The sequence below is a fragment of the Microtus ochrogaster genome, chromosome 5 (assembly GCF_000317375.1).
Source record: "Microtus ochrogaster isolate Prairie Vole_2 chromosome 5, MicOch1.0, whole genome shotgun sequence".
NCBI classification, from domain to species: Eukaryota; Metazoa; Chordata; class Mammalia; order Rodentia; family Cricetidae; genus Microtus; species Microtus ochrogaster.
Window position 1 is genome coordinate 74,475,095 of NC_022012.1, and position 14,433 is coordinate 74,489,527.

A 14,433-nucleotide genomic window follows, 5' to 3' on the forward strand; every position below is an offset into this window, starting at 1 on the left:
AGAGGGCACCAGACCTCATTACAGATGGTTGTGAGCCACCATGTGGTTGCTGGGAATTGAACTCAGGAGCTTTGGAAGAGCAGGCAATGCTCTTAACCACTGAGCCACCTCTCCAGCCCCCAAACTCTCTTCTTTTGAAGATGACCCAGAACTTCCGATCCTCCTGCCTCTATGACCCAGATGCTGGGGTTATAGGTGTGTAGCACCATGCTTGGTTTATGCAAGTCTGGGAATAGAATCCAGGGTTTCATCCCCAGCCTCTGGCTCTGTGTGTATGTGCAGGTGTGTGGAGGGGGCTTGCCTTAATTGCTTTTTGCCTGGTGTTTTTTGTTTGTGTATATCATCTCTCACTGGACCTACAGGGTTCGCTTTAATAAACAATGTAGCAGTTATACTATTGTTTCTTTTTTTATTTATTATGTATACAATATTCTGTCTGTGTGTATGTCTGCAGGCCAGAAGAGGGCACCAGACCTCATTACAGATGGTTGTGAGCCACCAAGTGGCTGCAGGGAACTGAACTCAGAACCTTTGGAAGAGCGGGCAATGCCCTTAACCACTGAGCCATCTCTCCAGACCCCGTACTATTGTTCCTAACCTGGCCCTAGAGACACAACAGGACGGCTACATTGTTTATTAAAGCAAGTCCTGAAGGCTGGTCATACTTAGGGAAATAGATTACACCGATGGGAAAAGGGTCAGCTGAGTGAAGCTGAGTAGAAAGAGATGGCTGCCTGCGCCCAAGCCCAAAGCTCCTAAGCAGATTAGAGGCCATGTTAAAACACATTACAGGGCACCAGACAGTCAGAATGGGTTTAAGCCCTGGCTACTTCCATCTTCTACCTTGAGACGCTAGCTGGGGTGGTTGGTGGGAGAGGAGGGGCACCAATGTAACTGAGGACCCTGCACTTATCTTCCTGCCTCCACCTCCTCAGCGCTGGGATTAAAGTCACACACTACCATGCTTGGCTTATGTAGTGCGGGGAGGTAACCCAGCCCTATGCTAGGCAAGCACTCGGCCAACTGAACTCCAGCCCCAGCTTCCCCGCCTTCCTGAGTTGTGACCCTAATAATGGGAATGATCACTAGTACAGATTTCACAAGGCCATGAGTAGACGTGTGACCTGCCCACAGAGTGCCTACCTGGGGGTGCCTCACACAGTTCTGTACAGCTGTACTAGTACAGCTATTTCACAAGGCCATGAGTAGACGTGTGACCTGCCCACAGAGTGCCTACCTGGGGGCGCCTCACACAGTTCTGAAGGTATCATTGCCAATATCCCAGACCCTGATACTATGAGGGCCCTTTCCCCAGAACACGCCCCCACCCCCCTGCCCTCTCTAGCCCAGAATCTGACCCAGTATCGAAAACCTCAATAGTCACTTTGGCAACAGTATCTTTATTCAGTTAAAAATGGACAGACTGACAAACCCAAGCCAGGCCAAGGAGGCGGCCAGTCCAGTCTCCCCACAGCCCCTCTGACCAAAGGAGTGGGAGGAGCCCTGGAATCCACCTACCATCTGGGAGAAGGGACAAACTGCCCTTCCCAAGTTCACTTGGACAAGACTCTAGTTTTCTATAAAACGCCACGAATTCTACCTTTATCAGCTAATATCTAAAGTTCAGGGTGGGCAGTCCCTAGAGGATTTGGGGTCAGGGACTTTATGTTCTAACCTCATTTTTAAGGAATACATTTATCCCCCTTTTTTTTTCTTTAAAAAAAGTTTTCCTTCTGCTATTTAAAAAAATGTTTCTGAGTGTAACCAAAAATAGGTATTTCTTTCTTTCTTTCTTCTTTTTCTTCTTTTTAACCTAAGTAGCTCAAAGAACAACACAACAGAAAAGAGAAATAAAACGTAAACACACCTCATACAAAAATAACTCCTGGCCACCCCTGCTGACTGCGTAGGTCAGGTTACCTGGGTCTCGTAATACAGAAAGCTGGGGTGCCTCTGTTGGGGTGTACCCACTCCAAGTAATGCAGTACATTCTAGGGACTGGGCCCCGTGTCTGGGCAGGACAGGGGACAGCCTCCAGGTTATGTCCTACCTTCCCCAGTGCCAGGCAGGAAGGGATCAGAGGGATCCCAATGGCCAGTGGGTTGTCTGAGAAGATCAGAGCAGGGGTGGACAGACACGGGGGATGGAGGACAGGTTTGGTATGCCAGGAGGTGACCAGTTTGGGACAACAATTTATACTTCAAGGAACAATTTTCCTCTTGATTTGGCTTGTTTCACATTTTCTCTCTGGCCAATTTCATCTCTATTTCTGTAAACCCCATGGTTACTTAGCCACAGACTCCTCTGTTGGGGCAGAGGCAGGCAAGGCTGGGGGAGAGGGAGGCTTAGGAGGGCCCAGTGACAACACAGGCCCACACCGAGGGCCTTGAGGCTTGAGGTAGACAGTTTCTTTCACACTTAGAGTTGGGATAGTGTTTTTTTTGTTTTGTTTTTTCTTTCTTTTTTTTCTTATTTTTTCTCCTTTTTCTTTTACTCTCAGGGCAAGAATATGGGGAGCGAGGGGTACCCAAAAGGGGGTTGAGGTAGGAGTGCATTCGGGCTCTGTGGGGCAGGGGGCTGAGGCTACTCCCCCGCTACTCCCAAGGACATTCATTCCGGCTGAGGTAGGTGCTGAGAGTCAAAACAGCTAAAATCCATCCTGAGAAAACAAGATTGGTTCAGGGCGAGGGCATCAGGGGCCAGGCCGCAGCAGGGACATATTGTTTGCAGTCCACTTCCTCTCTCTCTTCTTTCTCTTTTTTGACTTTCAAATTTTGATTTTTAAAGGAAAACTTTGTTTCATTAGAACTCTTGTGGGCAGCAGGCATTGGTGAAGGGACATTAGCTCTAGCAGGGGAGATGCCTTCCTGTAGGATCCACTGGCTCCTGTGGTTTGAGAACCCTGCCCTTCAGTTAAACTAGAAGCACTGGCAAGCTCCTAGAACCACTCAAGTCCCACGGAGCAGGAAAAACCTTGCCTTCAACCTGAGAATGGGGCACTGCCCCTCCGGAACACATCAAACACTGGCTCACAAGGAAGCCGGCACTGCTGGAGGCTGGGTGTCCCGTCCTTCACTGAGGAGGCCTACATCCTGGGGTTCTGAGGCAAGTCCAGGCCCTGCAAAGGAGGACTTGGCCTCTGCTGTCCTTCCTGCCAGAAGGCTGAAGCCTTGAAGCTGCACCACGGAGAGCTGGGTCTCCCCACACAGAGCAGGGGCTGCAGGATCCTGAGGAAGGAAGGTTGGGTATGGATGTCAGTATCAGAGCTAGAGGCAAGGGTTGGTCCCCATCCCACCCCAGGGTGTGGGGCCAGTGGTTGTGTCTAAACTTTTCATATTACAGCACATTGTCCATTGTCATCAAAATGATCATGCTGAAGACCATTTAGCCAAGTCACATAAAAAAGATATATATAGATCCTTTCTTTCCGACTGGGCAGTGGTGGCGCATGCCTTTATTCCCAGAAGTCGGGAGGCAGAAGTAGGTAGATCTCTGTGAGTCTGGTTCTGGGCTGCACAAAGAAACCCTGTCTTGGAAAGAAAAAAAAGCAAAAAAACCTCAAAATCCTTTCTCTTTTTTCTTTGAGACAAAGTCTCACTCTGTAGTCCTGGATGGCCTAGAACTAGCGTTTGTAGACCAGGATAGTCTAGAACTCACAGATCCACCTGCTTCCTGAGTTCTGGGATTAAAGATGTGGACCACCAAGTTTATAATCATAATTTCTTTTTTTTTAAAAAAAAGAGAGTATCATGTAGCTCAGGTTGGCTCTCTATGTAGCCAAGGCTAATCCTGAAATTCTGATTCTCATGTCTTCACCTCCTGAGTATTGCTGGGATGACAGGCATATACCACCATACCCAGTTCATCCTGCTGGTTTTTGTTTTGTTTTGTTTTGTTTTTTGATTGTTTGTTTGTTTGCTTTTTGTTTTTTCAAGACAGGTTTTCTCTGCATAACCTTGGCTGTCCTGGAACTCACTCTGAAGACCAGGCTGGCTTCTAACTCACAGAGATCTACCTGCCTCTGCCTCCTGAGTGCTGGAATTAAAGGTGTGTGCTGCCAGGCCCAGCTAGTTCATCCTGTTTTAAGTAAATTTTCGATTTTAAGTTAGGCCACATTGATAGCTGTTCGTGCCAAATGCAGAAGCGTACGGACTGTAGGCTGCAGGGCGGGTGTGCCTGGCCATCCGTAGGCTTCCCAGATGGACTGCAGGCTGCAGGGCGGGTGTGCCTGGCCATCCGTAGGCTTCCCAGACTGACTCAGGACCCAAGGAGCAGCCCTGACCAGGAATTAGGTGCCCCAGGAAGAGACGAAGCAAGGGGCAGCACGGGAGAGTCAGAGACTGTGGGAGGCGGGTGGGGCACAGGTACTCACAGTGGGCCTGGAGCCTGGCTGCCCAGCTGGTCCAGCTGCGGGGAACAACTGCTCCAACTCCTTGGCATCCATATGCTTCTCATCTCGGCCGAGCTGGCCCCCCTCTCCTCGGCTCATTCCATTCAGGGACAGGATACCAGGGTCCCTCTGACTCCGGGGACCCTGAGGAGGGGAGAGCTGGTTTTCCACATCCTTACACAGGAGGACCCTAAGAGATGAGGCAAGTGTTAGGGGGGTACCACTGGGGACAGAGGCTGAGCTGCCAGCTCCGTCTCCGTCCCCTGTGGCAGCTCCTCCCCAGACTCAGGACCCACCTGCCCCTCTGGCCAAACAGGAGGAAGAGGATACAGAAGACGATGCAGGTGACTCCGATGTGGATGCCGATGACAATGCCTGTGGTGGATGTATGGTTGGTGACATCTTCCTTCCGGCAGTCACAGGGGGGACTCAAGGCTAGAGGGCAGGGCAGGTTGGGGCTGGCCTGAAGCAAGACTCCCCAGCCTTCTTCCTCTGCTTGACCCCTTTAACCTTTCCTTCGGGGCCCCAGCTCAATCTTTCAGCTCTTTCTCTAAGTTCTAAGCACCGGGTTCTGTGTCAGATACCAAGACTTGTGCTGTTTATTTTGAGACGGGGTTTCACGTAGCCCAGGCTGACCTCAAACTTGCTATGTAGCTGAGGATGGCCTTGAACTTCTCATCCTCCAGTTTCCACCTCCTGAGTGCTGTGATTACAGATGCTATGCCTGGTTTCTATGGCACTGGGAATGGAACCCAGGGCTTTGGAGCTGCTAGGCAAGCACTCAACTGAGCTGTGTTCCCAGCCAGGAGCAGCTGTACTCTGTTTTGTTTTTATGGACTGTTTCATCCTTGCCATAGTTTTACAAAGTAGGAACCATTAACCCTGTTTCATAATGGGAAATAAAATAAAATAAATGAATAAATAAATAAAATAAAGCTTGAAAGAAGTTGAGCAACTCGCCCAAGGTCACGCATACAGCTGCAAAGCTGCACAGTTAAGCTTTATGCTTCCAAGCCGTGTACATGAGGGCTGCAAACAACGGCCTCCCTCCTACCTAGCCCTTTGGTCACCCATTCCCCTCTTCAGGTCAGGCTGCAGCCCATGGCCTATCCTTAGCCCTCACCTGTCCTCTCAGAGGCTCCCTTCAAAGACACGAAGCGGACGGTGGCGTTCCCGTCTCCATGCTGGTTGTAGGCGAGGAGTTTCACCTCATACACAGTGCTGGGGTCTGCAGAAAGCAGGGCTACTCAGCAGCTTCCCCTTCCCTGCCAGGCAGCTTTGTTCTGGAAGGGGAGGGACACCATCCCGGGCACCCAGTGTCATTGCCTTGCCCAGCCCCTCACCCTGCATGTCTCACCAAGCTGGCTGAGGTTGTAAGAGGAGACAGTCCCAGGGAGCAAGATAGGGCCGGTGAAGGAGGCTGCGCTGACCGGGCGGTAAAACAGCTTGAAGCCCCCATTGTGTTGGACCAGCCGTGGCCAAGGCTTCCACAGAAGTTGCAGAGAGGAGCTGCCCAGCAGCCGCACCGATAGCGGGGGCGGGAGGGGGGCTAGAGGGCCAAGATGAGAGCAGTCAGTCGGAGCTCTAGTTTTCTTCCCGTGACCTAGAACCCAAGAACCTGACAGCCTTCTCTTAACCTGAGGCACAGGGCATGGCCTCACTCTAAAAGGCTGCCCCTTCCTCCCGGCAGAGCTGTCCCTGCTTAGCCTCAGGACCAGTACCGGGTGCTCCGATAGCCCGAGCATCTAGGGTTCCGCATCCCATTCTCCTTACCTTCCCCCAGGGTGCTGGCCAGGGTGGGGACAGAGGCTAAACTGGCCCCCCTTGGTGTGTAGGCCTTGATGTAGAAGCTGTAGGCTGTGGAGGGCTCAAGATCTCTGACCAGGTGCTGGAAGGTGCTCTTGCTAACGGCTTCCTGATACTCCAGCTTGGGAGAGTCTGGGAGGCAAAAGGGAGCCCCGGGGAGTGTTAAGAGATGGGAGGGCATCTTGGAAGTTTTGGTGAAATAAGGTGGTCAGGAAAGGAAGGTGTTGGGCAGGATATGTGTGGTTCAGAGGGTTAGCTACAGTTAGGGTGGGTGACAGAGCTCTCCTGATGGTCACTACGCACCAGCAGCCTTCCTGATGTGCAAGACATAGCCAATGATCTCCTTGGTGTGGGCTAGAGGCTCACTCCAAGATACTTGAACCTCCGTGGAGGACACAGAGACAGCGCGAACATTGCGTGGGGGGCCTGGCAACCCCTCAGCCCACAGCACGGTCAGCCTGGCGCTGGCTTGGGATGAACCAGCAATGTTCTCAGCCACACATTGGTAGATGGCCTCATCTTCAGGACCAACTCCAGAGATGCTCAGTGTGCTGCAGGGAGAGGGAGAGCCTCAGAGGTCAGCCACATCACCCCCCTGAGAGATGGAGAGACTGAGCCCCTGCTTGTCTGAGCAAGACTTATTGGCACAAGGGTGGCAGGCCCAAGACGTGAGTCCCACGTCCCAGAATCCCTGGGATCCCATCCCATCTCACCTGGCTAGAGAGAGGTACACGCTTATATTTGGACCACTGACTTCAGACACCGTTTCTTCCCATTATAGTACCACAACACAGAACGTGTGCTCGCGTGCGTGCACGCGCGCGCACACACACACACACACACACACACACACACACACACACACACACACCTGTTGTTGTTCTTGAGCCTGACGTGGCCTCCTGGCCCCAGCACTTGACCATTCTTCAACCATGTGACATGAGGGGGTGGTTCACCTTGAGCTTGGCAGGTGAACATGGCCGTGGTTCCAGCCGGCCTGGAGATGGACTGGGGATGCTGGACAAACTCTGCTGGGGCTGAGTGGACACAGAGAAGCATGGGGTCGTATGGGGTCATGTAGAGAGGCCACGAATGGAGGGGTGAGGAGGAAGGGTTAATGGGTCAGAGAAGAGGCCAGAAATGGCTCCCTTTCTTCTTCCTTCACCCCAGCATCTAGGAATAGGATTCCATCTTAAGGACTATTTAAAAAAAAAAAAAAACACCCTGACATCTGTATCCGAAAGCAATCAAGCTGAGCTCCCTGCTCAGGAAATTGTTAAGTAAATAAATGTGCTAATAGGCTGGCTGCACCTCCAAGGCTGTAATGACAGGAGATGGATGAGCCCCCCTTCACCACCCAATCCCACTTCCCTCCAATCCCCAGCCTCAAGCCTCCATTAACACCCAGGAATGGAATACTCCATCACTTTCACGCGGACAGATTAACAGCACACAGCAAGCTAAACAAACGGCATTTAAGTTCCTGATTCCCCACTTCCCATCTCTATTCCCATGCCACGGAGGAGAGACAGCCAGGGAGAAGCCTTGGAAATGGAGGCTGCCTGCGGGGGCCCCACATCCCGAGAGAGAGGGAGATGGCAGGCACACTGGAGCGCACAGCAGGCAGGTGTGAGCGTGGAAGAGCCACATGTGTGAATGAAACGGCTCCGCGGGAAGGGACACGTGTGAGCCAGGGGAATGACCTGCTGATATCAGAAAGTGGCAGAGCTCCCCAGGGTGAAGGGGTGGCACCAACATGTGCAGGGCACATAGGTTGTAAGTCAGAGAATGCCACGCTCCTCTGGTGCTATGACTTGTGTTCTCGGGAAGACCTGTGTCTTTGACAGGGCCAGAGACATATGAGGGGTGAGGGGCAGGGCTCGGGCAAGGCTAAGCAGCTGCAGTAATAAAAAGTACTGATCTCTGGCACAGACCAGAGGTGCTGAGGGGTCATGGGAAGCAGGGGTTTGGCTGCTCTGTACCTTGAACCACCAGCCGGCCCTGGGCTGTCCTCCTCACCCGAGTACCAGGCCTGTTGGCCGCACAGACATAGACACCTGAGTGCTGGACGGTCACATCTGAGATGATGAGGTTTCCCGTGCCCAGCACCTGGATGCCCTCCACCCCAATGGGGCGACCATCTGCAATGGAAGTGGAGAGGAATGAGCGGCGACGGGAGTGTGGCGATGGGAGAGATGAGAACATTCCAGAAGCCTTACCCTTTTACTAGTCTTCTGGAAAGCCCCCACCTACGGCTTTGGCACCGTCCCTCCACAGAAGTTAGGAAGTGGTAGAGAAATGCATGGCACTTGAGTCCAGCAGCAGGGGCCAGCGTCCTGATTCTAGCACGATTGTTGGCTGCTTTTGCTGTTATTGTTTGCTTGGTTTTTACCCAGCCTCCCACCGCACAGCCTAGGGTGACATCCTCCTGCTTCAGCACCTACGCGCTTCTAGTCCCTTCTCCTTGAGTCCATAGAGGACTTGAATTTGATCGGCAGTTGTAAACTCCATGGCTGAATATCCATTCTAGTCCAGGCTACCGAGGCACAGACAGGGCCCTGAACATAAAGGCTCTGAGAAGTCCCTTAGTAAAGAGCCTTGGTTAACTTTGTTTCCCACACTTGTTAGGCCCCTGAGCCATTCTTTCTCTCCTGCTAGGCCGTACTCTGGGAAATGACGGAGCAGATGGCTCCTGGAGTGCCTAGTGGCTCCTGATGGTAGCCTACTCTTTCCATTTTCTCCCTGGGACCCAAGCCCTCCCCCCACCCCAGGGATCAGATTAGCACAGCCAGAACACAAGGAGACAGCTCCCCATTCAGGCCCTGAAGTGGTGAAATCTACTCCATTATCCCACAGGGCCCCTCCTTCCCCCATCACTCAGCTGCTAGTGTGGCATAGTCTCCTCGTGCACGCGGCCCACCCCACCCCTCTGGAGGCTCCTTCCCCCAGTGACCTTTCGGCTTAGACTAGTGGCCCATCTGCACCCTTTCACTGCTTTCTTCTGTCGCCTGCGAGCTCTGGCTGGGAGCAGGCAAGCCTGGGAGTGGGATGCTTTGCTAAGGCTTAGGATTGCATAGCTGGGGGTGTGGCCAGGGCATGGAGGGTGGGGTGGGAGGGACTGGGTGCTCAGGGCTGCAGAGCTCTGGGGCTGGAGAGACACTGAGGGAGAACTGTCTCTACTCGTAACCCAGGGAACTAAGCCAGCTCCGCTGGGAGAGAGAGAATGCAGGAGCAGCAGGCTGACCTCCAGAGAAGCTCAGCCCCTCCCCAGGCCACGGGGGAGGAGACTGACCCTTGCGGAGAACAAACACAATTTAAAGTCCCCCAGAGCTGGGTGATGAGACCATGACACCAGCCCTCCCAGGGGGTAGGCTGGCCAGAGAGCTGGGCTATGGATGAGGCTCACCCAGGCGGCTCCAGGACACAATGGGGCGCGGGTTGCCCGTGGCGACACACTCCAGCACCGCAGTCTGGTGCACTGTCAGGGTGAGGTTCTCAGGCCCCACCAGGATGGTGGGCTCCTTGTAGACCCCGGAGCCTGAGCCTGTGGGGAGAAGACCACATTTCCTTAATTCAGTGGGAAGCTTTGCCACTTCCTCACCCCCACTCATGACCCTGGAGACACACACACCAGCCCCCAACAAGTTCTGAAGACAAGGAGATGTTGGGGAACTTCAGGGTCCCGACAACCATCCTTACCCCCAAGCTAGGCCTCCAGCATTGGAAGAACCCAGGGATCACTGGGAAAAGGAGAGGGCTAGAGACCAGCCTCGGCTGCCAACTGGGTGTGTCTGGGAGGAGACCAACTTGGGTGACAGAAGTGGGCCGAAGGAGCTCACCTGATACAGTAAGCCTGGCCCCGTGGCTGACCCGCACACTGGCAATGTTTGAGGCCACACAGTGGAAGACACCGCTGTCTTCAGCCCGAAGTCCTGTTATTTGCAAGACCCCCTTGGGCAGTAATGTGTACCTGTTGGGGGAGGGCACAGTTGACAACGGGCATGACCTCAAGCCATGGCGACATAAACCGAGATTGTGGGCACTAACCCAGTCATCTGCTGTGATCACAGACACTCACTGGGACCCTCCCGGGTGGATACACCATCCTAATCTTGATAACAATTACACACGACCCTCACACACACCTTCTTGAGGCTAGGATCAGGGTCCAGTAAGCCATGTGGACCCCCAATTTTGACTGCAGCTTGCATAAAGAGCACTGCCCCAGGTTGTAGGCACTGTAGCACACACGAGGCTGCCAAGTCTTCATCCAGATTCAGTACCTCCGTCAGCCTCTCTGTCCTCCCCACCAGAGGCTCACCTCTCATCGTCCGTGTCAATGGGGACTCTGTTCTTCTCCCACGTGATCAGGGGCTTGGGAAGCCCATGGATTTGGCACTGGAAGCGGGCTACACCACCCTCCTCTCCCATGGTGGCCTGGGGGTGCACGTGGAAGTCTGACATGGCTGGGGAAACAGAAGAGGGGGGTAGATAAGGTGCACTGTGGAGGTGCAGAGGAAGTGATGAGGGGTCACCCGCTGAGGTGCGGTCTGTTTGAGGCAGGACAGTAGCTTAAGAGACATACCAGCCCTCCCCTCAGCCCTCTCTACCATGGGTAGGCACACTCTGATCCCAGAGATGACATAATGTTTAAGAGGCCTAGAGAGGAGACACTGAGACAAGACATTGTTGTATGCAAAGTTCACAACTGAGAACCATGTAATCTAGTTACCAAAAAAGGCAGAAAGAAAAAATTCATAATGTTTTAAATACATTTACAACATTGTGCTGGACTGGATTTATGACCTCCCTTGGCTTGTAGGGTGAACATTCCTGGGAGGCCAACTCCAGAATGATGAAGCTTGCTGGGCAGTGGCGCACGCCTTTAATCCCAACACTCAGGAGGCAGAGGCAGGCAGATCTCTGTGAGTTTGAGGCCAACCTGATCTACAGAGCGAGTTCCAGAACAACCTGCTACACAGAGAAACCCTGTTTCAAAAAAACAAAAAACAAACAAAAAAAAAAAAAACAAAACCAGGGGCTGGAGAGATGGCTCAGAGGTTAAGAGCATTGCCTGCTCTTCCAAAGGTCCTGAGTTCAATTCCCGGCAACCACATGGTGGCTCACAACCATCTGTAATGGGGTCTGATGCCCTCTTCTGGCCTGCAGGCATACACACAGACAGAATATTGTATACATAATAAATAAATAAATATTTTTAAAAAACAAAAAGCAAAAAAACAAAACCAGAACAGAGCGATAAGACTCTAAGGAGGTATGTGTGGGCTATGGAGGCTTCCCAAGGGAGGAAAGGGTCTCCTGGACCTCATTCGTGAAAGTCACCTAGAGAAAGGCAGTTCTCCCAGACTGGCTACTCTCTTTTTTATCTGCTGGTACCTGAGAAGTATGTGCCACATTCTACAGAACTGCAAACTGAGGCCCAGCAAGTGAACCGGTTCACCACTGTCACCTTGTAGGGACATTGTCAATAGTAGCTTGGCCAGCCTCTTCCCTACTAGGGCCCAGTGGCTTTCTATCCTTTCCTTCCTTGCCCTCTCCCGACATGAAGCTCTGTAGTTTCCACAAGCGCCCCAAGAGGGTAGTGTATCCATGCAAGGTGACAGGCCTCTCAGAAGACTGTCAAACCTACCAATCTACATTTCAATGTGTCATAAATATTCAAGGACCCCCTCCCCACCTTTTGGGGATCAGACTCACACTTAAACTCTGATCTACAGAGGGGGCCATGGTGCCCCCTTGTACCCCCAGCTGGTTAAGTGTTCCTCCCACCCTGCTCCCACCCTGGCTCAGGCCCCACACTGCAAACCTGGGGAAAGGCCCCTCCCATACAAGCTCCCAGCTTCAGCACCCGGACTGAGATTTCATTAAAATCCACTTTGCTTCAAGTGCAGGAAGGCGGTACACCATCTGTCCAAGCTGCGGCCCCTCCCCTCTGGCACTCCATCAATTGGGGCAGTGGCTCCTTCCCTCCCAGAAGGAGCCCCCCCACACACAACAAGCAGGGACCCTGGAGCTTGTTGCTGGCTGTCCCTGCTCCAGGCTCCCTGGCATGCCTGGACAGCCCTCCTCATGGCTCCAACGTCCTCTCTCAGGCTCCCTCAATCCACAGTCCTGCTCTGGACTCCATGGCCGCTCAGCAGCTTGCAAGGATGAGGACAAGCCTTTGTGCCTTCCTCGAGAGTCTCTAGGGGCTGGCTCCTTTGTGGCCATTCTCCATCTCATTTGCATGTGGTTCATTAAATATAAACATGCATAAAAATCCCCTGCCCAGCCTCCTCCTCTCTGATGGCCTCCTGGGAGTGTGGTGGATGGGTGTGCACAGCTTCTTGTACATGTGTTCCAGGCTGAGTGTTTGCTGGGAAGCCTGGCTCTGTCTCTGTCTGGACAACAGTAGGGGTTTGATCTGCCAGCTACTGTGGCCGGTATGTGTTTCTGGTGTTGTGTTGGTGATCAATCACGAGTGTCTCCCTGTGGGTAAAGCTCTTGTGGACAGGACTTTGGAGCCTGGCTTTGAGAGGGAAGGGCAAGTGGTCCAGCTGGGGCCCCCATCAGGCTGGATGAGAGGATCCCCAGGGAGCATCCAGAGGTCAGCCTGCCCTGCCTCAGGCCAAAGGGTGTCCTTGGCCAAAGGCCTGTAGGTCAACCCAGAGGCTCGGGAGTGGAGGTTGAAAAGTCTCTGGGGTCCTGTCTAGCTCAACCTCCAGGGCTGGAGATAGACCTTGGGGGTGGGGGAATGAGTACCCAGGCTCCAGAGTTGCTATCTTGCTCCCTCACCCAGACCCTGCCTAAACAGGAGCTGGTGTCCTCTTCTCTAGCTGGAGAGGAGCTGTATCCCTAGGCCCCCATCCTTACAGATGCTTCCTCATTACTGAATCAAGTCTTTTGTGCCTTTAGGCCCCAGGCTGAACTCCCTGGAGGCCCTAGAACTGGTCTGAGGAGAGACAGAAGAAGCTGCTACTTTTCAGGTCTGGGCGCTGGGATGGCAGAGTCTGGTCTCTATGGGTCAGGCCTCTGGAGACGTAAATCACAAGCAATGCCACACCAGTTTGGAATTATGATTAATAGGATGGTATTTATTTAAAGGGGAAAAACTTACAGATCACAGCCCTCTGCGCAACCAGGAAGGGAGTCTCATTGCCAGCGGAGCAGGAAGAGAGAGAGCGAGGAGAGGGAAGTCGCTGCTTTTTTAAAGGGAGAGAGACCATGCCCCAATGGGCTGGTATCTCAGCAGCTATAGGCTGGAGGAGAGGGAGGACCTCCCGCAACAGGCCTCCCTCAAATGCTCAACCTTAGAAGGACACTCTCAGCACAGCGAGGCTGAGTATGAAGATGCTGGGAAGGGATGCCAGTGCTGGAACTGGGTGGCACCCCAGTAGAGTCACTGGACCCCTAGAGGTTCCCTGGGGCCCTCCTAGCCCTCACTGCCTTCATTGGAGGGGACCTGGTGGACCCTGCGTGTTATCTTACTGGCACACTTATTCTGAAGGGTTGCTTTGCTTGTACAAAAATGCTTGAAAACCCATTTTGAAGTGAATCCTTTTGTCTTGTAAAAGGGGTACTGAAGCCTGGGGCTTGCTGAGTGACCTAGTTTACGCAGCATACATGGAGGGGTAGGTGCCCTCAGGACCCTCAGATTCTGCGCTAACCTCTACCACAGTCTCCAAGTCAGAGAGCTTACCCAGCTTAGCTGGAGAACCAGAACCTTCAAGGCACTCACGGCTCTCAAACAGGCTTTGGGTTCCTCTTGTATCAGGGCAGAACATATTTGGTTCTTAAGTCTTGTGTGTTGTTTGTTTGTTGTGGGATGTTTGTACACGGTGTGAAGATACATTGCTGTAATTGTTTTAATAAAGAGCTGAATGGCCAATAGCCAGGCAGGAGGTATAGGTGGGACTTCTGGGCAGAGAGAGAGGAAGTAGGAGATGAATCTAGACCTGCAAGGGATGACAGGAGACAGGGAAAGAAACAGGAAGGGCAAGATGGAAGAGAGATAATGCCACATGACAGAAAGTAGATTAATTAAATGGGTTAATTAAGTTACAAAAGCTAGATAGGAACAAGTCTAAGCTATAGGCTGAGTTTTCATAATTAATAAAAAGTCTCCATGTCATTATTTGGAAGCTGGCTGGAGGGACAGAGAAAGACTTGTTACATACAAACAGGCTTTTGGGCTCCTCTAGTGTCAGGGTAGAGAGCCGGGCGGTGGTGGTGGTGGC

The 14,433-nt window shown here is 52.6% G+C and overlaps 1 protein-coding gene across 1 annotated transcript in view; it reads right to left on the minus strand.

Moving 5' to 3' along the window:
• Nucleotides 1-1,408: 1,408 nt before the first annotated feature.
• Igdcc3 (immunoglobulin superfamily DCC subclass member 3) overlaps nucleotides 1,409-14,433 on the minus strand; it is a 44,741-nt gene continuing 31,716 nt past the window's right edge. The window contains exons 5-16 of the mRNA XM_005348184.3: nucleotides 10,518-10,662; nucleotides 10,036-10,166; nucleotides 9,603-9,740; nucleotides 8,179-8,337; nucleotides 7,068-7,233; nucleotides 6,500-6,747; nucleotides 6,164-6,328; nucleotides 5,748-5,939; nucleotides 5,514-5,618; nucleotides 4,687-4,825; nucleotides 4,373-4,580; nucleotides 1,409-3,227 (exon numbers count right to left, since the gene is read on the minus strand). Coding sequence (XP_005348241.1) covers nucleotides 3,030-3,227; nucleotides 4,373-4,580; nucleotides 4,687-4,825; nucleotides 5,514-5,618; nucleotides 5,748-5,939; nucleotides 6,164-6,328; nucleotides 6,500-6,747; nucleotides 7,068-7,233; nucleotides 8,179-8,337; nucleotides 9,603-9,740; nucleotides 10,036-10,166; nucleotides 10,518-10,662 — 1,994 coding nt within the window. The 3' untranslated portion in view covers nucleotides 1,409-3,029. The remainder of the gene's footprint in view (nucleotides 3,228-4,372; nucleotides 4,581-4,686; nucleotides 4,826-5,513; nucleotides 5,619-5,747; nucleotides 5,940-6,163; nucleotides 6,329-6,499; nucleotides 6,748-7,067; nucleotides 7,234-8,178; nucleotides 8,338-9,602; nucleotides 9,741-10,035; nucleotides 10,167-10,517; nucleotides 10,663-14,433) is intronic.